Here is a 27,036-nt window from a genome sequence, read left to right on the forward strand (position 1 = left end):
AATTGCTGGGCAGTACCGCTTGGGAATCAGGCAATGTTTCATTAGCAATGCATGCATACTATGAGAAAACTGTGTTAGCTGGCCAGATGTGCCCAGAAAAAGTATCCTGATGAGAGATGACAAGCAGAAACAAGCAGCTGGGAAGGTTTTGCAGGACATGGAGTGGGAAGAGCTTGGGGATGGGAGGAGAATTCCTGAGACCCTCACCCAACTGGAGGCTTTGTGGACAGCTCAAGAAGCTGCTACTTGACCAATGCACATCAAGGGGCGGACAGAGGTCAGAGAACTGATGCATTCCTTTCTTGCAACTGTATTTCTAGGCTCATCTGCATTCCGGGGCCTCTTCTTAGCTGTCTCAATGGCAATCACAAGCCAAGCAGTGAAGGCCAAGAAGACTCACTTAAGCAGAATCTTATGGCACATCAAGCTATAGAAACAACTAGTCCCATAAAAACCTAGCCTTCTCGGAGTTACTAGCCCAGCCAGTGGCACCCATCCTTCAAATACCATAAAAGAGTCCCAGTAGACTCAAGTATTTTAGGACCTCAACCATGATATCAGAAGATTCCTGAATGGACAGTGATTGATGGAATGATGGCCTGGCCACATGGGAGTGCTGGGGGTCACCTGGGGTCATTGGTGTCTTCTGGGAAGCGTGAGAGACTCACCTCCTTTTGATGGTAAGCATCACCCCCAGGAGAATAATGATGAACATGAGGAGGCCAGCAATCACGCCGGCCATCTTCACGGTGTTGTCCACCTGCTTCTCTGGCTCCACGGTGTTGGAATTCTGGGTGGAGGCGCCTTGGAGGAGGAATAGGAAGGAGGAAGATGTTGAGAAGGCTGGTTTAGGCGATTGGACAACATTCACAATGACAACACCATGGCAACCAAAGAGCTATGTGCCAGGCACTGCTCCAGGAGCTGCCTAGACATTTTAAATCCCCTTTGAGAATTTAGCCCTCAGTGAGTTTGGGATTCTTATTTGATCCTTTGGAAGAAGGGATGGACAGGCAGGGAAATTAAGTCAGTTCTTCCATGGGTTTGATAGCTGCTGGGTAGGAATATCCTGTCCTTCTAGTGGAATCAAGTAGAAGCTTCTGCCTTCCACTTTGTCCCTTAGAACTACCATCTAGCTTGTGGGTCCATAGACTTATTTATGATAAATAAAATGACAGTTAAATGATTAAAAAAATGGTGTGCTGAGGCAACACAATTCAAAGCCCTGGAATTTTAAAGATAAAATGATAACAATAATTGTTCTGTTTCTTATTAAGCAACAAATGATAGGATACAAATTTAGTGCATTAGAGAGAGTTTGCCTTGGCTTCCAAAAACGTAGGTTGGATCTACTGTACACTGGGCATTTATATGAGGCTCTGTGCTCTACCAGACGTGGATTTGTTGATTCAGTCCCTGGTAGAGGAAAGCAGGGAGCTGGCTACTTATAGTCTTAGTCCTGTGCTGGGTGACTCTTGGATCTAGCTTGGTCAACTCATACAGCAGTCTTGAAGGTAGGTACTGATTTGCCCATTTCCTAGATGAGAAAATAAAGGGATGTGCTGGAAGTCACATGGTTGGTAGGCAAGAGTCAGGGTCGCACGGGTCTGCTGACTCCATAGTCAGAAACCTCAAATTCAACTTTCAAGACTTCTAAATCCTCTATTCCTTTCTACCTAAAATGACCACATTGCTTATGCCATAGAAAAGTAAATAATGGAAGAAAACCAAGGCCCAGCCTCTGAACTAACTTCCTGTTTCAGAGTCTAGAGTGGTCCAGGGGACATTCCAGCCCCCATTTGTCCATTTTCTCTTGCTGTCTTTATATGCCCACTGGCACTTCATTTGTATAAAGCAGATTAAAGTCCAAAGCATCTGTTCCCTAACCTATCCCTACTTTTCTGCCACATCAGTACCCATTCATCCTATATCAGCCAATGCACTTTCTTTGGCCCCTAGGAGAGTTTCTTTCTCTTCTCTAAATTTGGATAAAACTTTGTAATACTTTGCACATGCCTCAAAGTTATCTCTTACCAGAATGTACTGATGTTATTAGTTATTTGTTTCCCCATCTGTCTTTCCCACTGGTCTATAAGATCCTCGGGGGCAGGATTACGCTCTGTTTATCTTTGTTTTCCCCGTGTTAGCATGGAGCCTGACTCATAATAGAGGCTCTCTAAATGTTTGTGGTTTGCTCAGAGTTTAGCTTAAAGGGATGATGTCGCTGCCCACACAGACATTTGTCCTCATGGAACCAAATCAAATTTTCTCCTTGTTTTAGTGATGCATTCACAGAACTCAGTGGAGTCAAGAATGTAAGAGATTCTAATACCCATAAGCTTCATTTCTGATTCACCAGACACAGTGAGGTTTGAGAACAGCCCTCCAGCACACTGATGCACCTCTTCCTTTTTGTCTCAGAACGAGTGCAGAGTACATACTCTCTCAGAGCACTTTCCCTAAACTGCTGTAACTTGAACTAGTTGGAGTTACCCAAACTGAAGAACGAAGATGGGTTCTTCGAGAATCAGGGGTAGCATCCTCTTCTTGTCACTCATGCAGTGCCTAGCACAGGAATTCCCCTTCCTCCTCTCACGAATTGTGTAACAGATGAATATGGAATGATATAATTTGCTTTAGTCACTCACTCGCGCATCATTTTTCTCCTGAGCAACCATGTGCCATGCGTCAAATTATGCTGTCTGTAGGGCCAGAAAGCTCCCTCCCCAAAGTACTTGTGGGTGTCGGGATTTAAGAACCTCTTTCACTGGCTCAAGGCAAGACCAATTCATCAAATTCCAGGTCAGCTGAGAAGGCTTGGCTCTGCCCATCTATAGACTAGAGAATTCCTGAAATTCCTGAAGTGAATTGGAGCAACTCCTTCTCCTCTTTAGCAGGGGCAGGCTGACATTCTAGAGTAGGGGTTAGCTCCGAGTAAGACTGAGGTAACTCCAAAGATGAGATCTCTAAGAAGTGTAAGAACCTCAAATCACAATGCCTCTGTATCAGTTTTGTTTGGATGAAGAGTTTGCTCTAGAGCACTGACTCACTGACATAGTTAAACTTAACTTAGTTGTGCCTGATCCTATTCTAGAGGTTGGGAGGGCAAAGGTAGACAGCCTCTGGAGAGACTCCTCTTACCCTAGAAACATTGTTATCAGTTTGGTCTAATGAAATGGTTACCAGCACCTACAAGAGGATGGACATTTGGTGAGATTGTGATGAGCAGAATGGGTACAGTTCCTATTCCCCAAGAGTCTATCATTAATGGGACTGAAGGGGATACAATGAAATAACCAAGAATCAGTAAAAGGAAACCTTTCATTCTGTCACAGGCTTGAACAGAGAGGTGCATGGCTTTGGCAAGGTGACTCACAAGGCAGTGAGTCACTTCTGGAGGCAGTGGCCAGTCGGGTGAACACCAGGGCAGCAACAGGAGAAGGAAGTGTGGGAGGAGTCCGTGAGAGCAGTAGAACAAACTGCTTAGGCTATGGTTGACAGGACAACTTCTAGAAATGAAAGGCATTTAGGGGAACAAGAAAGCAAGGAGAGCAGGCTAAAAGAGAAGCTGGTAAGGCAGCAGGGACCATTTCACACAGGACACTACAGGCCACAATGAGGGGCTTTTACTGATACCCAAGAAACAGAGAGAGAGAGAGAGAGAGAGAGAGAGAGAGAGAGAGAGAGAGAGAGAGAGAGAAAGAGAGAGAGAGAGAGAAAGAGAGTCATTTATGTGCCTCATGGAGGTAATGACGTGATCAGATTTGTATTTCCAACAGATCATTACAGCATCCGTGGGGAACCAAAGTGGGTCAGAAAGATGAGTTTTGAGACCATTGCAGGCATTCAGGTAGAAGGTGATAGTTGCTTAGATTCAAGCAATGACAGTGGACATTCAGAGATGTAATAAAAGGGACAGTCAGCTGAAACAGAGATACATAAACTGTGTTGGTGGATGGGGTCTAAGGAATAAAGGAAAAAGGTATGAAGATGATGGTTGCAACTCACTGTTTTTCCTGATGGGGTAGATGCTACCTATAGGTTCCAGAAACAACAGAGAAAGAGGAAGTTTAGAATGAGACTATGTATGTGTTTGGGCAATTTGAGCTCAAGTAAGGAGCTAAATATGTGGGTCAAGAGTCTGAGCTGGAGGTAAAAATGTGAGTCATATGCACGGCAGTGGTACCTGAAATCTAGAAGTCAGTGAAGTAATTCAGGGAAAGAATAAAAATTCAAAAGCAAAGCAGAAGAGAGGCATGAGGGTCTTCAGTATTTAGTGAATGGGCAGAGGAAAAGTATTCTCCATAGCAAACCGGAGAAGCATCCAGAGACGTAGGAAGAAAACCTGGGAATAGTGCAGTACCCTAGAGGAACAGAAGAAAGGAGGAGTCAACTGTCTTGTCAGGTGCTGTTCCCAGAGGAGAATTAAGGTCCATGCCCAAAGGAAAGCACGGATCTTGGGAAGGTGACTCAGTGGTAGAGTGCTTGCCTTGTAAGCCTGAGGCCTGGGTTCGATTCCTCAGTACCACTTAAAGCTGGAAGTGGCGCTGTGGTTCAAGTGGTTGAGCACTAGCCTTGAGCTGAAGAGCTGAGGGACAGCACCCAGGCCCAGAGTTCAGGGTCCATGACCAACAAAAGAAGAAGAAGGAGGAGGAGGAGGAGGAGGAGGAGGAGGAGGAGGAGGAGGAGGAGGAGGAGGAGGAGGAGGAGGAGGAGGAGGAGGAGGAGGAGGAAAGAAGAAGCAAAAAAGAAGAAGAAGAAGAAGGAAGAAGGAGGAGGAGGAGGAGGAGGAGGAGGAGGAGGAGGAGGAGGAGGAGGAGGAGGAGGAGGAGGAAGAGGAAAGAAGAAGAATCAGAAAACCTTTCCCAAAAGAATTTCGAGATATTCCAAAATAGATTCATCTTTAGCAGTAACTATGACCCGACAATGAAACATATCTGAGGGTCACAAAGAAACATCCAAAGATTCAGTGAAGCAATATGAACAGCCAGAGCCCAGTGATTTAGAAAAATGCAGAGCTCAACCAGCAGACATCAGAGCTGAAAGCACAGACACTATGTAGTGTGGTTATTAGGTGGCTGATCTAACTAGGCTTCAGATTCAGGATCTTGAACATGCTCTGGTGTGTAGCAAACTCAATGTTTTGTTTTGTTTTGCTTTGTAAAGTACTCTTTAATGAAATTTGTTCTAATCTCTAGGAATTTGCACCTCTGTTCATCACAGAAGGCCACTAACTAGTGTTCAAAGTACAGCAGACTAAGGAAATGGCTCTGAGACAAATAGTCAGACAAAATCCATGTGTGACTTCTAACCTTGAAAGGAAGAAAGGAGGAATGAAGACAGGCCAGGCTAGACCTACTCCTGTCTGAGAGTCAGGCATGCATCCTCAGGGCCCACATCAGAAGTGTTTCGTGGAACAGAGAGCTGTGATGGGAGTTATCAGGGAGAACACTGGGGTTGGCCACTAATCTGACAGACTTCCCACCACCACAGCACTGAATCCATATGGAAATCTTTCTCTATGACTCAGTGGCCCAAACATCAAAGGAAGAATTTTCAGACATAGCACTGGAAGCTCTTTAGTGAGATGACCTATGAATTACTTTTCCCGTAATCCCTCCCTTTAACATGAAAAGTCAGGCTTACATCAATTTCAGTCTCCAAAACACTGTCTCAGATTGATGACTTCTATTTATGAAGTCAGTACTGAGTAATAGGAACATAAGGACTGGGAGGAAGAGGAGGAGGAGGAGGAACAGGAGGAGGAGGAGGAGGAGGAGGAGGAGGAGAGGAGGAGGAGGAGGAAGAGGAGGAGGAGGAGGAGGAGGAGGAGGGGCACCTCTTCATCCCTGCCCTCCATAGGACCCAACCCATGAACAACCCAAGTAAACACAATTAACAGCTAGGCACCAGGTGATAATTTTTCCAGTTGAAGAACGTTTGTGGTTCTATTGGGGTCCCCTGTGTGATGTGGTCATCAACAACAATCCTGTGAACTCAGCTAGCACCAACTGAGCTGTCTCCAACGGGAGGCTGAGAGCCTGCCCTTGTACCCCAGCCAGCTTTGCCCTCTGAGTTCTGAGCACTCTCAAAGGCTGAGCTAGTTTTCTCAAAGCAGCAGCAACATTCTCCTGACCTCTATGATTCCCTGAAAAGCATGGTAGTTTACCAATCCCATCTCTCACATTTTCTGTGTGCTACCTACTTACGCTAACATGGCTTTCAGTTTAGAGGCGGCTGCTACTCTCTTCAATCTAGCCCAGATGCCATGTTTTGTCTCTCCACTGCCTCATCCCATGCTGCCAATCAACTGTGTCATTTGATTTTCCCTAGAGAAGCTTGAGATCCAACAACGGCAGTGCTGGTCTGCTCTACCCTGTATTTATTAGATCATTCTGGTGAGTCCTATCTCATTGTGAACTCAAGCCCCTTAAAAAGATTTCCAGGGCAAAAAAATACCAAGAGACTTGTTATGCAAAATGTGGTCCAATGACCAAAATATCAGCATCACGTAAGACCTTAGTGAAAATGTAAAATCTCAGGCCTCAGCCCAGATCTATGGAATCAGCATGTGAACAGGGTCTCTGTGGGGCTCAGGTATACATGAAAGCCTGGAGACCATTGACTTAGAAGGTATATCAGTCAGAAGTAGCATTTGCCAACCTAGAGAAAGGAGATTCAGATGAGACCTAATTCTTGCCTTCAAGTAGCTAATGGGCCATTGTAGAAGATGGAGAGACATGGAAAGGTCAGGGCTCCTATTAGTGGGTAGAAGTGATGGGAGGTAAATTGTGGAAGAGCTAGCTCACAGAGGCTGAAGCCTCTTTCAATGAGCATGGAAACTGTCGTGAGTCACATGTATAGCTTCATGAATAGCCCTGCTCTTCTCACTATACCTGTTCTCAACTCCATACCTTCCTAGATGCTTAACCACACTCCCAACACCACCTCCATGGGATTTGGACTTTCCTTTTTTGTCAGTTGACATTGCTTCCACATCTCAGCTCAGTGTCCCTGAACTTCAGTGATGCTCATGCTCTTGGTGTAAGAAATGAATGCTCTGTGATCTTTAGAGCCAAGGAATTCCCAGGCAGGCTACCCCTGTTCTGTTTTGTCCCTGCTCATGTAACTTACAAGATAGAAAATGTTGAGGAACTGAGCATGCTCTTGAGTAAACCATGTCTCTTTTGGTAATTGAAATGTCGTGGTGTGAAAGTGCTAGTCATATGCAATGTTTCAAAGCCCAATGCTGATGGCTTATGCCTGTAATCCTAGCTACTCAGGAGGCTGAGATCTGAGGATCAGGGTTTGAGGCCAGCCTGGGTAGAAAAATCTGTGGGACTCTTATCTACAATTAACCAGCAAAAAGCTGGAAGTGGAGGTATGGTTCAAGTGGTTGAGTACCAGCCTTGAGCAAAAAAGCTAAGGGATAGCACCCTGGCTCTGAGTTCAAATTTCAGTACCTTCCCCCACCTTCCTCAAGAGAAAAGCAATGAGTTTCAAATAAAAAATAGTGACTTTATATTTTATTACTAACTGGTTGTATGTCCTTACCCAAATCTGTTAACTACAACGTGATTTGACAGTCTTATTTGTAACAAAGGAAAGAAATGTTAAATTCGCAGGAATTTTTCTAAGAATTAAGTGCAATAAAGGAGGTAGAAAGGCTTATACATTCCAAAGGACTGTGCTCACTTGGGGCATAGTCACAGCAGGACACTGGAACGGGTCCCAGGGTGAGTAGGGTTTCATATGTCTGCAAACAGTGGGTGTTCTAGGTTGCTTGAGTGATAACTTCTTGCAACATGCTGCTTGAGTTCATCCAAACCCTTAGCAGAGCCAGGCAGAGCCCCCAGAGGGATGTACTTGACTCCCTCATCTCAGTGAGGCTCACATCAGGCTTACATCTGGATGACTTAATGGCAGTCATAACATAATTTGGCACCAAGGGATTCATGATTCATTCTCAAAGTACCCACTCTGGCGGCAGGCCCAATTTCAGAGCTTTACTTCAGAGAATTTTCCCCGTAAAGATATAGAGCAAAAAATAGAAATCACAGATTAAAAAAAAATAAATAAAGACAAAAAAAAACCCATTTAATTGCAATTGATAAAACCCAAGTAAATCTCAGGGGATGGATAGTCCCTGGTCCTGATTATTGCTGACAGTAAAGAAAGGAGGCTGGCACATGGGGATGCGATTCTGAAAAGCTGCGCTCTTTAAAACCCACAGCGGCCTCACTCTATCCAAGGGGCTATTATCTCCAGTGTAGTTTATGTGGAGCAAATCTTCCTGTGTTGGCAATTTACCCCCATCTAGTTAATGACTTCTTTTGTTCAAGAGTTTCTTTGCCTTTATTTTGGCTTTGCATATATCTGGCACCTTGTAGAGGAAACCTCTGAAACTCTGACTTTGAGCTGCTACTTCTTTGCCAGGGAAGGTTTTAAACTAAATATAGGGTTTTTGCCAAGAGGAGACCTTAGGGAAAAGATGAGGAAACTGGGTGACATTCTGGCTTTCTTAAAGCCAGGTGTGTGTTCTGTATCTCCTTGGTTTGGTTGGGAGTAAATCCTCTGAATGATAGGCTACTTTACAATGAGAGGGAGGTCCAACAGCAGAAAGAAGTCAGTAGGTGAGCATCTGGATATTTCAGTAGATTCAAGCCTGTAGACTTTACAAATTGCATCCCAAAGCATTGAAAGTACTTGTAATTGTGATCATGAACTACTTTAGTAGTCTTTGAGGATGGAAATTGTAGTGAACAGGAGGGGAACGAGGAGCCTGGAGAGAAACAAATGCTGTTGCTGATCTTTTAGAATGAAAAAAACAAAGTGTGTATTTCAGATATTTTACAGTAGTGTGATATTGATACAGGAAAAACATATATATATATAGAGAGAGAGACTGGATGATTAAATCAGTATCCTCCCCCCTTACTACTTAAAATAAGAATTCATCACTAGAAAATAGCACACGCTCCACATCAATCAGCAGCCAACCAGGAAGAGAGAAACTACTCCAAGCACTTAAAAGAGAGCAAATGTGCTAGAGAATTGGGACCCAGGGATCAGAAGATGCAGAAGATGGTGGCAAGGTACCTTGAGAGTAGCCATATCAGGTAGCTACTATCCAGCCCTGCCTAGAGAAACCAAAAAGAGGGGACAATAGTCAAAGGTCAGAGGTCAAGATCTCCCAGCAGGAGTCAGAGCTCCCATAGACCTGGGGGAACAATTGGATTCCTGGGGGTAAACACCATTACTGTCAAAGAAGAGGCTGACACCAAGATGGGCAAAGCTTCTCTCTATTTTCTGCATTACCATCATCTAAGCCATTGTCCCCCATTGGTCAAACCTAGAAGTCAGCTGGCAGTGGGGTCTAGGAAATGTAGTCTGAAGGGATCACCTGCAAGTGCCAGCAGAGCAGAGCAAGAGTGAAGAATGGATGTGAGACTTGGATGGGCTAAGAACCAGCATCAGCTCTCTATGAACAAGGAATGCCGAGTTCACTTCTTTGCAATTTTTGAGGGGTATCTGGACTTAGAAACCAGGGAGATTGCCAGTACTGTGTTTTGATTTCAGCAGTTGGTACCGTACCACACAACTGTGATTAACTTTTCAGGATAGCTAGCCACATGTGTTAGACATAGTTAGACAGGGCTAGTTAGAAACAGCTAGACCAACACATCGTTAGAAAAGGCTTTCAACTAACTGCCTTTCCCAACTCCTTGTCTATAATACTTCCTCCAACGCTCACTTACTTTTTTTTTTTCTTTTTTTTGTCAGTTGGGCTTGAACTCTGGGCCTGGGCACTGTCCCTCAGCTCTTCAGCTCAAGGCTAGCACTCTACCACTTGAGCCACAGCGCCACTTCCGGCTTTTTCTGCTTATGTGGTGCTGAGGAATCGAACCCAGGGCCTCATGCATATGAGGCAAGCACTCTACCACTGAGCCACCTTCCCAGCACCTCACTTACTTTTTTAAAACTCCTTATCTATACTTCCTCAAGGCCCCACTCACAACCCTCTGAAGCAGTTTTATCATTTTAACCATTTCAGAGATGAGAGACTGAAGGCCAGAGAGATGAAGCAAGAGCTGGCCATGGGCCCTGGCAGTCTGGCCTAGAATTTAATCTCTTTAAACTCTGCCATCTCTCTAATGAATAGGAGGAGACATTGCTCAAACCCAAACTTGTCTTTCTTCAAAGATCTGGAAGAAAGAGGCAGATAGGTATTAAGAAAATCTGGAATCTTATCTTGACCAGCCAGATAAAACCATCTTTGCATTTCTATCTGTCCCTGCTGAGTCTGCCACCCGCTGTGCTACGCTAAGCTGTTCTATTTTATACCTGGCTTTTTTTTTTTTTAATTTAAGATTCTCCTCATGCCCTCCAACTAGTGTAGCATATTCTAATATCTAAGGGATTGATGAACATGTCATGTGAATCTTGTTATATGGGCAAAATTATACAGGCTTTGCTCAAATGATATTTAAACTTGACCTTTTAAACTTAAGTTCCTTCATCCCTTTCACTCCCTTTGTATATCAAACACCATCTCCAAGCCTTTAAATACATTGAGTTTAGCTTCATTATTAATCTCCGAGCTTTCTCTATGAGACCTTTCTTGATATTTAGCAACCAAAGCATTTCCTTTAATTCCAAAGGAGACAAGTTTTGCTTAAGCTTAGGTGAGCCTTTTCGGCTTTATTTCCAATACCCATTCTTTTAACTTGGTGTCTAGTCTTTTTTCTTAATTGCTGACTAACTTCCTTCCATACTGCAGATCGCTTGCTGCTTCACTGGGTCTGGTTGATAACGGAGTACTTAAAAAGGATTATTCCATCATTCTTTTAAGTGACATCACCTAGGATGTTGCTCAAGTAATAAATAAATTGCCTCAATTCATCATATGACAGTAATTGCTTCTAGCCAAGATTTAACATGGAGTCAATGTCAGGTAGCTAGAAAAGACTACAGAGACACAGTTTTGTGTTGTTTTCTTTTAAAGATAGCTCTACCCTCGCTACTGAAAACCATTTAATAAAATATGGAATAAAGTGTAAAGAAGATACACATTTTTAATATATCATAGTCCTTCAATATTACCCAGCCAAATCCTAAGAGGTTAGAATTGACTTCATCAGAGCCTATACAACTAAATCTGCTAAATATTGCTGACAGAGGTGCCCTCATTTTCAGCCCTAAATGGAGGTTAGCACCCTGAGAGATGGGAATAGCTTTCATTGATTGTTTGAAAAGCATTGGGGCCTCTCAAATAAATTGTTCCTCCAGTGGTGATTTTGCTTGGTCCCATGCATCTCCTGACTGGTTCCAGGTGGCATTCATTTTGCACAATGAATGATATGTGTGGGTCAAACTCCACTCCAATTGTGAGTGTTTTTATGAGCTGGCATTACAAGATCTTTATGGACAAGTTCTTCTGGAAAATCCCTTATTCTGAGATCACTTGTTTACACATTTGGATTTAGCACCCTAGGTATCATTAAGAGAAGTCATGCCCCATGGCAATTCTTACCCCTTACAGGGTAAGATTGAGAAAACTCTATGCCTCCTGATGACCTTCAATGCTCTCTTGTACCTCAGATAAATTTATCTTAGGAGTTTTGCTGGGACCCAACGGGGGTTGGGAGTGATGCAATCTGCAACTAGAATTAAACTAGGGTTTGGTACAGCTGTTCAAAGAAACCAGGAAGAGGGTGTTTTTTTCTGTTTTGTTTTGTTTGGCATACTGGGTTGGGTATCAAGCTATAGAGAAAGTTACCAATCAGGATATGAAAGGGTAGGAATCAAATTGAAAGCAGGGATAAGAAGTCAGTAGCTTGGATTTAGGATGCTCTGGCAGATGGTCTTGTATCCATGATAAGGGATGAAACTATCAGCTATGCTTTCATTTTGACTAGAAACAAAATTTAGCCCATAGCCATAGAACTGGATGATCCGAGTGAGTTCCTAATGGACTATATCCATTAGCACAGGCTTAATCTTAGGCCACAGAGAAATGGGCCTGGATATAGCCTAACCCAAGAGATGCCTGGATTATAATGATGAGAGTGACCATAGCAAGGTGCTGGACAGTGGAGACACTGAAGAGAGAATCCTGCCATTTTGGTATTGAAGAGACAGCCCTGCCATCTTTGTAATGAGAAGACAATCCTGCCATCTTGGTAGGAAGGAGTTAATCCTGCCATCTTGGTACTGAAGAGACAACCCCGCCATCTTTATAATGAGAAGACATTTCTGCCATCTTAGTATTAAAGAGCCATTCCTGTCATCTTGGCACTGAAGAGACAATCCTACCATCTTAGAGACCATTTCCTCTATTCCTTTTTGGAAGAGAAGCGTACAAACTGAGAATCAAAGTCCCACATGCTGGGCACTTATACAAGGCATACCCAGAAAAAGGGGATTCACAACTCTGCTTAGGCAAAACTAAACCACACACTTGATTTCTATATCTGCAGAGTTGCACAAACATGGCAGGCATCGCTAACATTATACAATAGCTTTCTTTCTCCTTTATCTACCCCATTCTCCTGCCTACCTGCTGGCACCCCTATAAGGTCTGCCCTGCTGAGGAGGATGGAGAGGCAGAGTTAGCACAGCACCAACAGCACTGGCTCTTGCTTGCAGAAATCTGTGCTCTGAGCCTGGAGCCCAGGGGGCTCAAAGCCGCTTAGCTGCCACTGACAGGAGCACCCACAGCCCAAGCTAGGGATTAAGGATTTAGTCTGAAGAGCAGATGTAAGAGAGAACACACACTCTTTAGGATGCCCTGCGGCAAAGCGGTAGTCCCTTTAGACCTTCTCAGGCAGCTGGTAGGAGAGAGCACGTGGTCACGCTGAGCTGATTGTAATTCTTCCTGTGGAGTTCAGAGCAAGCCCCCAGGTAACTGTGGGGGCAAGAGAGGCCTTCCCAGGAGCAGAGAACAAAAGCCAGTCATGGGCTATCTGTAGGACAGACAATCTCAGGACAGAGAAAGCAGGTGACAGCCAAAGGCTGGTTGGTCTGTGAGACCAAGGCCAGGCCAGGGCAGGTCCAGTAGCAGATGCTATTGCTATTCAAATGAAGAAGTTAGACTATACTAGTAAAGACAGTCAGAGCCATAGGAAATAGAACAGTGTGAGCTAAATTCAGGGAAGGGAGAGATTCCACAGGGGAAGTTCTCTGGGGTGTCACTGTCTGGCTATCATCTCCTGGAGATCTTCCCAGTGTAGAGACAGGCACTGCCCACCATATAGAGGTTTGACCCTGCCAATAGCACCAGTGCTCTGGCTCACTGTGTTTCCAAGTCTGTTAGTTTCCAAGCTATGGTTACTGTAACCTGAATGGCTTAAAACAACAGTTTTTGTCCTCACAAATCTGAAGATGACAAGGCCCAAATCAAGGTGTTGCAAGGCCATGCTTCTTATGAGGGCTGGGTAGAATTCTTCCTTGCTTCTTTCCAGCTTCTGATAGGTTTCAGCAACTCTGGCATTCCTTCTCCTGCAGACCCTGACTGCCACCAATGTCTGTTAGCACATAGCTTTCTCACTATGTCTTTGTCTTCAAAGGATATTTCCCACCTCCTCTTATAAAGACAACAGACATAGTGGATTTGGGTAAACCACTGTGACTTTGTCTTAAGTAAGCACACCTGCCCCAAGCCTCTTTCCTTCTTTTTATATGTCTTTTCTGTGGTGGGTGGAGGGAGGGTAGGATTGAACCCAGGGCCTCATACTTGCTGAGCAAGTGCTCTGCCACTTGGGCCATGTATCCAGTCCTTTGGTTTTCATTTTGTTTGGGTAGTAGGGTCTTCACTAAGTTTGCCCAGGCATCGCCTCACACTAATCTTCCCCCCTTTGCCTTACAAGTAGCTGGGATTATAAGCGTGTACCACCATGTCTGTCCAGCAAGACAGTCCTTCTAAATGAAATCATTTAGGTATGAGAGAGTTATGATAGGAGGGAGTTATGGGGGAGGGAGGACACACTTCAATTCATAATTTTAAAGCCGGGTGATGATCTAAGTAGCCTGGGATGGGGATGCCAACAGGAGAAAGATTTTAGCCTTTCATTAAGTAAAATGCACAGAGCAACAAGGTCAGAGCCCAGGAGACAGTGTGCAAAAAGAGCGATCAGAGACTTCTGCTTGGACCTGGAACAAACAGAACATTCGCCTCTGGGAAGGACATTATGTCCCAGCTTTCTGTCTGAAGTACGTAGCAAGGTACACCAGGGGCAGAGGCTCCCCAAGGCTCCTACTCAGAAACAAAATTCAATTCTTTCTAAACAGTTTCAGACAAACAGATTCCTCAAGGGATGCCTATCTCATCTGACCCAAAGCAGGCAGGGAAGGATGAGGGAAAGCAAATTGCTGCCCAGCAGGGGCTGCTAAGTTCACATCATGTTTCTGCCAGCTATAGTCAACTTACATACAAGCACGCGTCACAGTGCCTGAAAGAGGAGGAGGTGCCTGGAAGGGAGTGAGAAATCTATAGCCAGGATTAGTGGAAGTATGCAAGGGATCAGAGAGAAGGGCTGTAAACATGCAGCACAGAAGTCAGATTAAGGCAACTAACCCCAGCAGGGGGAACAAAACCAGCAGTGAGCATAGCAGCGTTTGTGGAGCTTCCAGCCAAATCCACCATGAGCACGTTCCCTTTTTCCCTAGCCTTTGTCCCTTCGCTTGTGAACATTGAGACATTGAATCCCTGTATTCTGTATGAAAAGTTGATCATCACCCTGCCCAAAGGATGGGTGAAAAGCATAGCCCTGCTATTGACGGGAGATGATAAGGGTAGAAATGGGGGCCCACATGTGGGTAGAGGCCAATAGGGTCACAATGGTACAGTGAATCACCCACTGTGACTACTACCCCATCTCTGCTGGTCCAGGACCAGGGCAAGCCAGGACCGGCATTGAGCTGATCGAGGACAATCCCCATAGATGTGCAAGGATTCCTTTTCAAGCACTTTGGAGAGTATGTTCCCAGGCATCTTGACATGTAGGGTTTTAAGGAGTTCAAATACTGGCTTACCACCCAATGCTCAGTGCTCACAATCAACCTAACAAAATGGCAAAAGACAACCAAGGTGAGCTGTTCGAACCATCACGGCACAGGGGCAGAAGAGAGGAGCCGGGTGAGTATGCCATGACTGGCAAACGTTCTATCAACGTTCAACAACTGCTCACATATCACAGTTCATGCATGAGGGAGGCCAAGGAAATGGATACTATCAGTGTGCTGGACACAGGGAAAGAGCTGATAGAAAGTGAACAGCTTCAAAACCATCTCAGAAGATGAGAGGATGAGATCATAGAAGGAGAACATCCCAGCAAAGGGAGAATACGGATTTGCAAAGCCAAGTCCTATTCACATGGTCAGTCAGGATGCATGAGGCACAGGATGTGTAGGAGGAAGTCGAGTTTGAGAGGGACAGGGACATGCGCCCAAAGTGGGAACATTTGAGTCAAAACCAGAGTGATTCCCGGAGGTTTACTCTGGCTTCAGTGAGGAGTACAAGTTGGAAGGGGACTAATGTGGAGACGAGGATACCAGTTAAGAAAGCTGCGGTGCTGATCCAAGCAAAGCATAGGGAGTCTCACACATGCATGGCAGCACAGAGGAAGAAGGAGGGAGAGGTGAAGGGAAGCATGAGTCAGAGGTAATTGTAAATTAGGTACTGAAGATGAGGAGAGAGAGAAAAGGGAAAGCTGACGCTGGATTTCTGAATCTGAGTTGAATGGCACTTTGGAGGGAAGATGGTAGGCGGATTGCTCACTGGTTTACGGAGAATGACCCAGGAGAGAGAAAGGTGATATGAGAGCCTCAGTCTTAGATGATCTTTTTTTTCAGATATTTGTACTGCAGGAAGAATAAATACTAACGTGCTAAGGAGATTATCTCATCCTTCTTCTGCATTAAGTGTATGCACTCAGCTGGGAGACTGGTAACATAAAAGAGCAGTGGGAATGATGTATGAACAGCCTTGGGTCTGCCAAGCTTTGAGCAGACAGGGACAGTACTGTAAGTACTAGATACTTCTCTCTGCACCGTCAGTCTTGCAGTCACACGACTAGCCCAACAGAAGAGCTGAGGACAGGCCTCTGCAGTGACCGCCCGCTGTGGTATCTGTCTCTAACCTGCACAAATCACCCTCTCCCGTGCTATGAGATCAGTTGAGATCTTGGCTGAGAAGGATTGGAGGATACTCAGGTTAAAGGTCAGAGTCTCCAGTATTGGGTCATCTCAGCTCTGGGTCCTACTTAAGCCTTGGACAATCACAGCAACTGGGATCACTGTGCTTCTGGACAGATAGGGGTTGCCTCATTTCACTCAATGGAAGCAGTCCTGGCTTCTATGAATGACATGCCTTTAATCCACGAGCTTTCTTAGGAGAAGCAATCACATCTCCAGATGAGAACAAATGTCCCCTGGGAGTAAAACAGAGCAAAAGGAAATGGGTGGATGTTTATTGGGCCTCCACTGTGAGTCTATATTCTTTTTGCTCAACAACTAGGGGCCAAGAGACCGAAGATGTGTTTTTGCTCTAGATTCATCTAAAAGGGTACTCTCTGTATCACCTGATGAAGTGATAGAAATGTGGCCGGAGTGATGGAAGAACTGGATTTTAATACGTATTTTTCCAAAAAATTGCAGTTTAAAACCTGAAGCAATGAGAAGCATGTGTGCCCATTATCCACAGTTTTTAATCTTTTTAGGATTATATTTCATTTTAACCTTTGGAAGTATATAGGCTCCAAATATAAAATATACACCAGAACTCAAAAACTTGGTTCAAAAATAGGATGTAAAAATATCTTCCATTTAACAGTTAAAAAATTATACCTAGCAAAGTGATATTTTAGATATATTAGGTTAAATAAATTATATTATTTTAAAATTTCACTTATTTCATTTTGACTAATGTGACATTTAAAAAATATTTGAAAAAATGATACTCACAGATCAAATTCTTTTTTTTTTTTTAATTTATCAATGCCACCAGTGGAGATTTTTGATAGGAAATAATTTCTCAATGAGGGGATATTTGAGAATGTCCGGGGGTATATTTGTTTGTGACAGTTGGGACACCAGGGACACTGTTAAATGTCCTACAGTACACAAGCCTGCCCTCCACAGTAGAAAATGATCCAGATGTTGATGGTGCTAAGTTTAGAAGCTTTACATACAAGATAACATGGATGCCTTGAAGGAAATGCCAGCATTTTCTGGAAGACCTGAACCACCAGCTGGAATGAGCTACCCCCCTCCCCAAATTAACACATTTATCACATTTAGTGCCTATGATTAACTACAGATGCACAGATTCTTAGTCCTGCATCTACAGATGAGAAGAACAAGGGCCAAGAAAGAGAAATAACTTCTGTAGTGACCAACTGATCAGAATGTGGTAGAGCTGAGAGCCAAGAACTGAGAGGTAAAAGCAGTAACCACTCACCCTCAACAGCCAACCCATTCCTGCCAAATCATGTGGCTTCTCAGGTGTCCAGGTTGCATACACTTGTCATGGCAAAGCTCTGAATATCCCCATCGCTCAGATCCAGGCACTTATTATTTACATTAGCTATTTTTGCTACCAGGGGACAGATGAGAACCAAAAAACCACCCTTTGAAAGAGACAGCCTGCTCTAAGAGAAAGACTCGCAGCCACCTCACCCATCAACTGAAGCTGGGAAGCTGGTGGAAATAAATGGAACACAATGAAATAAACCTGTCAGAGAAAGAACATTCACATGCCTCAGAAAGCACGGGGAAAGAACAAATGTGCCTGATATGAGATTGGCTCTGTTTAAAGAAAACATTATCTGACTGCTCCACTTGAATAGAGCCCAGAGAACAATGGCGGGTGGAAGTGGAGATGCCCCAACACCCCCCAAGGGGAGCATGGTTTCCTTAAGCTTCAGTGTTGGGGACAGGGGCAACAGCACTTTTCTCTCATTGTCTTTCTGCTTGCTTTTCTGTGTCCATCTGTGCCTCCCCCTTCCACCCTCCCCCTCCCACTCCTTCTTGTGGGAAAGGGTGAGGTTGGTAGACCTTTGGTAGAGTGGGATTGGGGATGCACATTTGTGGAAGGCCTACTGGGTGGGTACTGCTGTCCATGTGGGGGCACTCTCCAAAATGATCAGATTTCCCCTTTAGGATGGCTTTGAAAGTTGAAATAAGGCTGTCACAACTCACTGAACATCCCAGAGTGAGGGTGTGGTGGAGATGACCTGCCTGAGATGTGGGCAGTGGCACAGTGGGCTGAAAGGTTGGTGACAAACACCAAGACGGGGACAAAACTGGACTCGGTGGGTGGGACTGCAGAGGCTTTGCCTAGGTTTTCTTTCCTGGCTTGGTGTGCCTCTTCTCTTGTTGCTGTAGGAGCTGGCTACAAATGGCTCATAGATATCCTCCTTCCTGCCCATGAACCATCAGGTTGAGGTCTCTTGGATCCCCGTGGCAGCCCACAGCCCTTGGCTAACTGAAACAGGGGGCCAATGCTGCAGGATGGCTCACATTCCACATGCCCCCAGAGGCTCAACTGATGCAGGGCTCCACTACCTCCCTAAGTTTTGTCCCCTGTCCTATCCCATCTCCCTTTCTTTCCTCCTCCTCTTCCTCCTCCTCTTCCTCCTCCTCCTCCTCCTCCCCCCTCCTCCCCCCTCCTCTCCCCCCCCCCCTCCTCCTCCTCCTCTTCTTCTTCTTCTTCTTCTTCGCCATAGAGCTGGAACTCTGGGCCTGGGCACTGTCCCTCAGCTCTTCAGCTCAAGGTTAGCATTCAACCACTTGAGCCACTTCCAGCTTTCTGGTGGTTTATTGGAGATAAGTCTCATGACCTTTCCTGTCCAGGCTAGCTTTGAACCATGAGCCTCAGATCTCAGCCTCTTGAGTAGCTAGGATTACAGGCATGAGCCACCAGTGCCCGGCTCCCTTTCCTACTTCTGAGAGCACACTTCAGTGAGGAATCTGTAACAAGAATCTCCATCACCACCAAACCTGCACCCAGGGAATCTAGTCTAAGACATTTGCTGGGAGACACCTCTCAGTGGTTATCTATGTCTGACTTGGATGGGCTCCATATGCTTTGAAGAATGGCACATGTTTATAAGATACGAGCTCGGTGATATAGTTTAGGAAAGGGACTGAGGTTTGCATCAAGCAAGCACTAACACTAGATCTGACTCTTCTGTTCTAGCTCCATTGACATTTTTATTATCTTATTTAGTCTCAGAATACAAGTTCAGATTGAGAGAAAATAAAGGAAGGGGTAAGGCAAAGGGGAGGGTGAAAATGAGGAAGGGATGACACAAATCAAGATGTATTGTACACCTCAATTACTTTTTTAAATAGCAACAACATTCAATACATCTCCTACAATATTAAGAAGAGAGGGAAGCAGTGGGGTGGGAGGAATGGGTGAGAAGGGTGAAAGGGGTAACACTGATCAAGAGTACTGTATTCATAAACAGCTTTGTTGAATGGAAACCCCTTTGTACAGCTAATTAAGTATGATAATCTTAAAAAGAATACAACTTCGGAGGAATATACGCTTGTAATATACATAATACATTCTCCTCTAAGTGATAGGTACTGTTATTCCTATTTCACAGATAGGAAAAGCAGGGCTAAATATTATTATTACTATTATTTTGTCAGTAGTGAGGACTATCCCTGTGCTCTTCAGCTCAAGGTGAGCACTCTACCACTTGAGCCACAGAGCCACTTCCAGTTTTCTAGTAGTTTATTGGAGATAGGAGTCTCATGGACTTTCCTTGCCTGGGCTGGCTTTGAGCCATTATCCTCAGATCTCAGCCTTCTGATTAGCTAGGATTACAGGTGTGAGCCACCTGTAATCATCCAGAAGGGCTGATTATTTTTAAAGGGATATGTCAGGACCAATGGCAAATCTAAGATCAAAGCCAAGTGTACTTGTTTCATAGACCTGTTAGGTCAACTCTTTTCCAACCTTAGACTACAGCTTAGTTATTTCTCCTGTGAAGCAAATCCCTCCATTTTTCTAAAAAGGGTTGTTTTTTTTTTTTAAAAAAAAAAATGCATATTATCTCTCCTTTATAGCATTGCTCACAATGATATGCTTATCTGTGCAATTTTTAAATTTTAATTTTGAACAATGAGTATTTCCCCTCTTACAGACCCACATCTTCTTTGCTTGTCAGTGTCTTCCTTAGTACTTAGAACAATGCCTGGCACATAGTAGGTACTTAGTAAGAATTAGTTGAAGAAATGGATGGACAGATAGAGGGATGCATGAATGGGTGGTTAGATGGGTGGGGGCATGGATGGATGGATGGATGGATGGATGGATGGATGGATGGATGGATAGATGGCCAGATGGGTATACTGGTAAATGGAAAAATAGGGTAGAGAGACTGCCAGCTTCTCTCTGGTGCACCTGACCTGGGGGAACCCACTGAGTGTGGGTTTTTCTCAATCCCCTCCCACCACCCAGGACTCTGGTGATCACCTGTGGTGAAGAGGCAGAGTGGAGTCCCCGGGGTCACCTGGGCGCTGCCCATTGGTACTGACCACAAGGAAGCCAATCCCCAGGCAGCATGCAGAAGAGAAGGAGAGAAAGAAACACACATGAAAATGTGCAATAGGTGAACAGCACTGCAATTCTTGTGGCTCTGAAGAGCTCACACTACACAGCAAAGAACATCATGATCTCACAAAGCAAGGGACGGAAACCAATTTTTAAAAATGAAACAAGAGTCAGAATCATCTTTTATCAAGCATCCATGACATGTTAACTACTCTACCAGGTGCTTCAAGTATACACAATGTCTCTAAAGACTTAGGATAGCCCAGAAAGGTCAGAAGTATTATAAATGAATCCAGCATTTTTTTCCCAGCCAAATCTCATGTCCTTCAATCTTCCTTTTCCTCCAAAATTGTTCCCCACCCATATAGCTACTCAGTCTAGAAATCTGGGAGTCCTTCTTCACCCCTCCTTTCACCTGACATCCCACTTATAATGATCACCAGGTCTTATTAATTCATTTCCAGAAAAGCTCTTGAAGGTACCCACGGCTCTGAGTTTTATTCCTAATTACTCAGATTACCCAAGTGTGACACTCGAACTAGGAAGGAATAGCCTTCTAATCTTGTTCTCCTACTCTCTGTCCTTCAGTTGAAATGCGTTCATGTCCACGTGGTCCTCAAGATAACCTGCAAATTTTTCAATGCAGTTCACAGATGTTCAATGGTAAGTCACCAACTTTCCCTTCAAGGTCTTATCATCTATCTACTATTCTCTACTCTACCCAGCAAAGAATAAACAACTTCCCATGATTAATAGTCCCCAGGCCATGCCCAGGCCAGATACTTTGCTTCTTTATTTTCTTTATTTCCTTCTGCTTCTTTATTTGTCTGACTGTTGTTGTTCTTTCAGGGATCAATTTTGAACTCCTTTCCTTTAGGGTCACTGAATCTGGTATAGATGTCCTGTCTCTTTTCTCCCTAATGGCTGTAGCTTTCCTTCTCCTTGCAATAACCTCATTGTATTAGAAGTGGATGTTCTTATTCTGTTGTCTCCTGGAAGATGTATCCTGTCTTGTTGACTAGTGCCCTTGCAATGCACCTGGCACATAGTAGGTACTCGGGATATTTGTTGGATAAATGTAGGAATGAAGGAAAAATGGTAAATCAGGGAATACCTATAACTTGTTCCAGGGCATTGTCAGATGCTGTGTTTACACCAAGCTTGGCTTGGTTTTAATGTTCCTGCCTTTCCATACCTATTACTTGTATCTAGAGAAAGTGATATAAAAGCCTAGAAAGTGTCTTATGCTTGCGAGGACATCTTCAACCGCTGATAAACAGGAAATGCATCATTTCAAACACAATACAGGTTGCAAGCTTGATCAGCAACCATGAAATACCGTAATGTTGAAGCACCAGTAAACATCAATCATAATAAACATATGGGCAGCTTTGTCCTTTTCAAAGTACATCCTAACTCAGGAGTTAACAAGCTATGGCTCATGGACTAGATCTGACCCCAACTGTCTATTTCCTGAGTGTCCATAAGCTGAAAATGGCTTTTATAAGTTTTAGTGGTTGAGAAAAAATAAGAGGAATATTAAAACTGTATAAAATTCCAATTTCTATGTCCACAAAGTCTTATTTCAATCCAGCTGCATACATACATGTTTCTCACCATTGGTTTTGTGCTTCAGTGACAAAGTTGCTATGTCTGACAAAAATCATGTCTGCAAGTTACCTGCATGTTTCGTTTGTTTTCTGGTCCTGGGCTTGAACTCTGCACCTGGGCACTGTCCCTGAGCTTCTTTTTGCTCAAGGTGAGCACTCTACCACTTGAGCCACAGCTATACATCAGGCCAGTCCTGGGGCTTGAATTCAGGACCTGGGCACTGTCCCAGAACTTCTTTTGCTCAAAGATAGTGCTCTACCACTTGAGCCATAGCACCACTTCTGTTTTATTCTGTGTATGCGGTACCGAAGAATCAAACCCAGGCCTTCATGCATATTAGGCAAGCATTCTAATGCTAAACCACATTCCCAGCCCCACTTCAGGCTATTTTGAGTAGTTTATTGGAGTTAAAAGTCTCATGGAGTTTCTTGCCTGGGCTGGCTTCAAACTGCAATCCTTAGAATTCAGCCTCCTGAGTAGCTAGAATTATAGGCATGAGCCAGGTTACTACCTGAGTCTTTAAACAGAAAAATTTGCTAATGCCTGTTTTAAGGGGCTCTTATTTATTTACTTATGCATGTATGTATGTATGTATGTATGTAAGTATGTATGTATGTATTTCCCCTATCTTTGGAGGAAGTCATGGCAAGGACTTTTGGCTTTACATGTCAGAGAAAAAAAAAAGAAAAGAAAAGAAACACCTGCGAGAAGAAATGGTTCGTGTATTCATAGCCCTTTATTATTCTCTCATGCTGCAGTCATGTCCCTGACCTCAGCTCATGTTCTCCTTCCCATTGTCTAAGTTGCAGCTAAAGTTTCCTTCCTGAACAAGAGAGCTTAAACATCTCTCCTGTCAAATGTTCACAATGATATTCTACACATTCTACAGGACTATCCAGAGTCCTGGTAGACTCTGGTAGAGGGTGGAGGGGAGGTGGGAGGGGGATGGGGACTAGCCTTGCATGGTTGAATTTCACCTCTGACTCTAACCTCTTCTGGTCATTTTGGCATGCTACCATCCTTGTCCCATTCAAGTTCATTCCATCTTCCCTTTGCTGGAGATTGGATCCCGGGCCTCACACATGCTAGGCAAATCATTTCTCATCGAACTACACCCCCAGGTTCTTTTGCTTCCAGTGATCCATTTATTTACTTCTTGGGCCTGAAATGCATCCTTGCCATACACTCTCCAACCTGTACAATGTGGGCTTTTATCCCCTCTTCTCTCAAAACTTGCTTTAGCATCCAAACATTTGGAGAAAGCATGGACTAAGTTCATTTAAAGTTCCCTTTCCCTGTTCCCTTATTTCAGTAGCATTCAGTAGCTCTCATCACATGGTACCGATATATGTGCGTGTGTGTGTGTGTGTGTGTGTGTGTGTGTGTATGTGTGTGTATATATATACATACATACATATATATGTATACAAACACATATGGCTGTCTTCACTAGCTGCTACTAGTTGAGTGCTTATTATAAGCCAGGAATTACACTAAGCACTTTGTATGCATTAGTTGATTAAATTTGTCTTTTAGGCCTGAGAAATAAATGGTGTCATTGCCACTGGTTTATAGATTGTGAAACTGAGATGCAGAGTTAGTGAAGTGTTATTTCCTGCTTAGATTCTACAACTATCCGTGTCCAAGGATGAAGTTTTCAACTGCTAGGGAATAAGATTCACAAATGAATTTTAAATCAGCCCAGACGTCCTTCAGTGGATCAAGAGAATGTGTATTGATACATACATGCAAACAGACACACATATATGTATTTGTATATATACACGTACATACATAATGGGATTTTATTTATCCTTAGAAAGAATGCTATTGTACCATTTGTAAAGAAATGGAAAGACTTAGTAAAAATTATGTTAAGTAAAGTAAGTCCATTCCACAGAGACAAAGGATTTATATTTTCCCTTATATGTGGAAGCTGAATTTAGCTTATAAACTCATAAGTCAATATGCTGGGTGGATGCAAGAGTGTACAAATGTATTAACTACACATGGTAGATTCAAGGGAGATCTCAAATAGTGTAATTCCTTAGAAAACTGAAATCAAAATAAAACACCAGTAAGCCAGTACTTGAAAGGGGTGAGGTAGGGTCCTGGGAAAAGAGTAGATGAATGAAGAGGAAAAGAGGGGGGAAATGCAGAGAAGAATTCAATGTATATCCTACAAAATTAAGAAGAGTGAGGGAAGAGGTGGGTAGAGACAGGATGGGTGAGAATGTTGAAAGGGGCGACACTGATCAAAATATATTGTATTCATAAGCTTTTTTGTTAAATGGCAACTCCTTTGTACAAGTACTTAAAGACTGAAAAAGAAATAGTCATGGAGTCAGGGAGAGCTACTTAGAGACCTTAAGCTCTTTATTTAACCCTTCTGATCCTAAACAGCTTCATTGGTGAGGAGGTTAATAATGATGATATTTACTTAGTGCAGTGTTTGTGCCAAGCCTTACTTCTATCACCAATTTTAACTTCACGTTAACACAACAATCCTGTGCCTGGCACATAGTAGGTGGTTAATTTCTACAAGCCTCCTTTCCACCACTGGGCACACTACACTGAGATTTCATCAATGGAGATTAAAATTCTCTTTATATCTAACTCTTGTCTCCAGCCTAACTCCAATTTTTACTACCCTCTACTCTTACTTATTTTTTTGTACCAGAAGTGGGGCTTGAACTCAGGGCATGGGTGCTGTCCCTGAGCTTTGTTGCTTAAGGTTAGTGCTCTACCATTTGAGCTACAGCTCCACGTCTGGAATTTTGGTAGTTAATTGGAAATAAAAGTCTTCTGGACTTTCCTTCCTGGGTTGGCTTTGAACCATGATCCTCAGATTTACAGGTATGAAAAAAGCAATATCCAGCTCTACTCTTACTTTAAATGGCTATCATTTCTCTTTGTGAGATACAGACACCTTAAGAACCACAGATTTGTGACGATGATAGCTCAGGTGTCTCAGGACCAGAGTGGATCATATGAAGAAATGATCTTCTATGCTAGAAGGATGAGAGTCATTGGGCTTTTTAAAAAAAAACTGCACTCTATTGTACCATCTCTTTACTTCCTGAGTCAAGTGTGAAGAGAGTATGTATGGGAGGGGAGAGCTTGAGCCAATTGAAAAACTAGGGAGTAGGGGAAGGTATGGAAGAAAACCAGGGATGTGCCAACTGTTGTGGAGAGAAAGATATTAAGGAAAGTATATGTCTTAAAAGGATACTGTTGTGTTATTTTCTGATGATCTTATGATACAATTGCTTTATTCTTCTCTGGTCATCAAACCTTTAGGAAAAGACTTTTGGATGGAGAAGACTCTGGGTCAGAGTAAGTGGGTCAAGGAAGCCTTGCTATACTTAGTCCCTCCTAAAGCCTGGAAAAATCTTCACACTGAAAGGTTTGCCCAGGGAAGAATAGTAATGCCTGGTTAACCTTCCAAACGAAGTGTTGAGCTTTTCCTTTGAAAGTTAAAACAGATTATACAAAGGATCAGTAAGAGCCAAATGTTTTAGACCAGGCTATCTTACTACAGCTTTCTCTCTCTTGCATGATCCTTCATTACAGCCGCTGTCCTAGCTACCCCAGCTAGATTTGGGCATGCTATAGTTCTGGATCTCTCCTGAAATTTCTGGACCTATGTGGAGGAACAGGAAAGGCTAGCAAGCAGAGGAGCAAAATCCTTTGCATGGTCAAAAAACAGATTATTGCTGTGCAAGATCCCCTGGGTAAACATGATGATTTATATAAAGATGACAGGGTTAAGGGCAGAAAGCTGCATTTCTGTACCCTTTGACTCCAGCCTGAGTGCATCTGATAGATGGCTGACATATAATCATGTATGAACAATGATGTGACTCCAGGTTTTTACTTTTTTTCTTCAGAAAACTGAGACACACACACACACACACACACACACACATACACAGACAGAGAGAGAGAGAGAGACAAAGAGAGACAGAGAGAAGCCTGTACTATATAGGTCTAGATCTCCCTTCTACTCAGAAGTCTAGAAGGAGAAGGAAGCCCCCTATCATCTATTAAACGCTTGAATAATTAGTAGAAGGGATTAATTAATAATCTCAGTGAGATGACAGACACTATGGTACATGCCTGTAATCCAGCCACTACAGAGACAGAGGTAGAAAGGTTGCTACCTAGCCTGGCCTATGTAGATGGTATTGGAAAAAACTAAATACAAACAACAAAAGGAGTAGGAGCAGGGCTAAAGTGATAAAGCCCTAGAAGAGCTAGGCCCTGAGTGTGAAGTTAATGTTCTGTTGTTGTTATAAAGTTATGTTAATTGTTCCATATCAAACAACCAAGTTTTAGAGAGAGATTCTGTCTTTAGGTCTCTGATTTCTCAGGACTCCATATAAGTGCTCCAGGAAGCTTTATACAAGATAGAACTTTTCACATAGAATTGGATGGATGGGGGAGTGGTAAATCCTGACTCATGACAGATGATTTCTATATCTCATTTGGCTTTTTAACTCCCCTGTGGCCTGTTATTCTGTGGGTAAAGAGGTCACAGACACATCATCCCACCTCTGGGCCCTTGTATTTGCATCTGTCCACTAAGAGCCTCTCTCTGGAGAATGGCTGCTTATTGTCCCTGTCAGTTCCTACAGGAGTGTGTGTCTATTGTGGAGAGAGGAGAGAAAGACATGGATGGAATGACTTACCCCAGGTTTGGCCCATGTGAAAAGAAAGGTGTGTTTATGCAAGACTATTCATTGCCTCTTAGCTACACAGAAGGTTGAGGATAGCTGTTTGGAGCTAGACCAGGCAGACAAATCTGAGATACTCTTTTCTCCAGTTAACCAGCAAAAAGCTGGAAGGGAAGGTGGTTT

General features: G+C 43.6%; 1 protein-coding gene across 1 annotated transcript in view; it reads right to left on the reverse strand.

Moving 5' to 3' along the window:
- The window catches only part of Ptprt (protein tyrosine phosphatase receptor type T), a 702,580-nt gene that overhangs the window by 143,787 nt on the left and 531,757 nt on the right, over window positions 1-27,036 (reverse strand). The window contains exon 13 of the mRNA XM_042694435.1: window positions 669-804. Coding sequence (XP_042550369.1) covers window positions 669-804 — 136 coding nt within the window. The remainder of the gene's footprint in view (window positions 1-668; window positions 805-27,036) is intronic.

The sequence above is a fragment of the Dipodomys spectabilis genome, unplaced genomic scaffold (genome assembly GCF_019054845.1).
Source record: "Dipodomys spectabilis isolate Male_0828 unplaced genomic scaffold, ASM1905484v1 ptg000175l, whole genome shotgun sequence".
Taxonomy (NCBI): Eukaryota; Metazoa; Chordata; class Mammalia; order Rodentia; family Heteromyidae; genus Dipodomys; species Dipodomys spectabilis.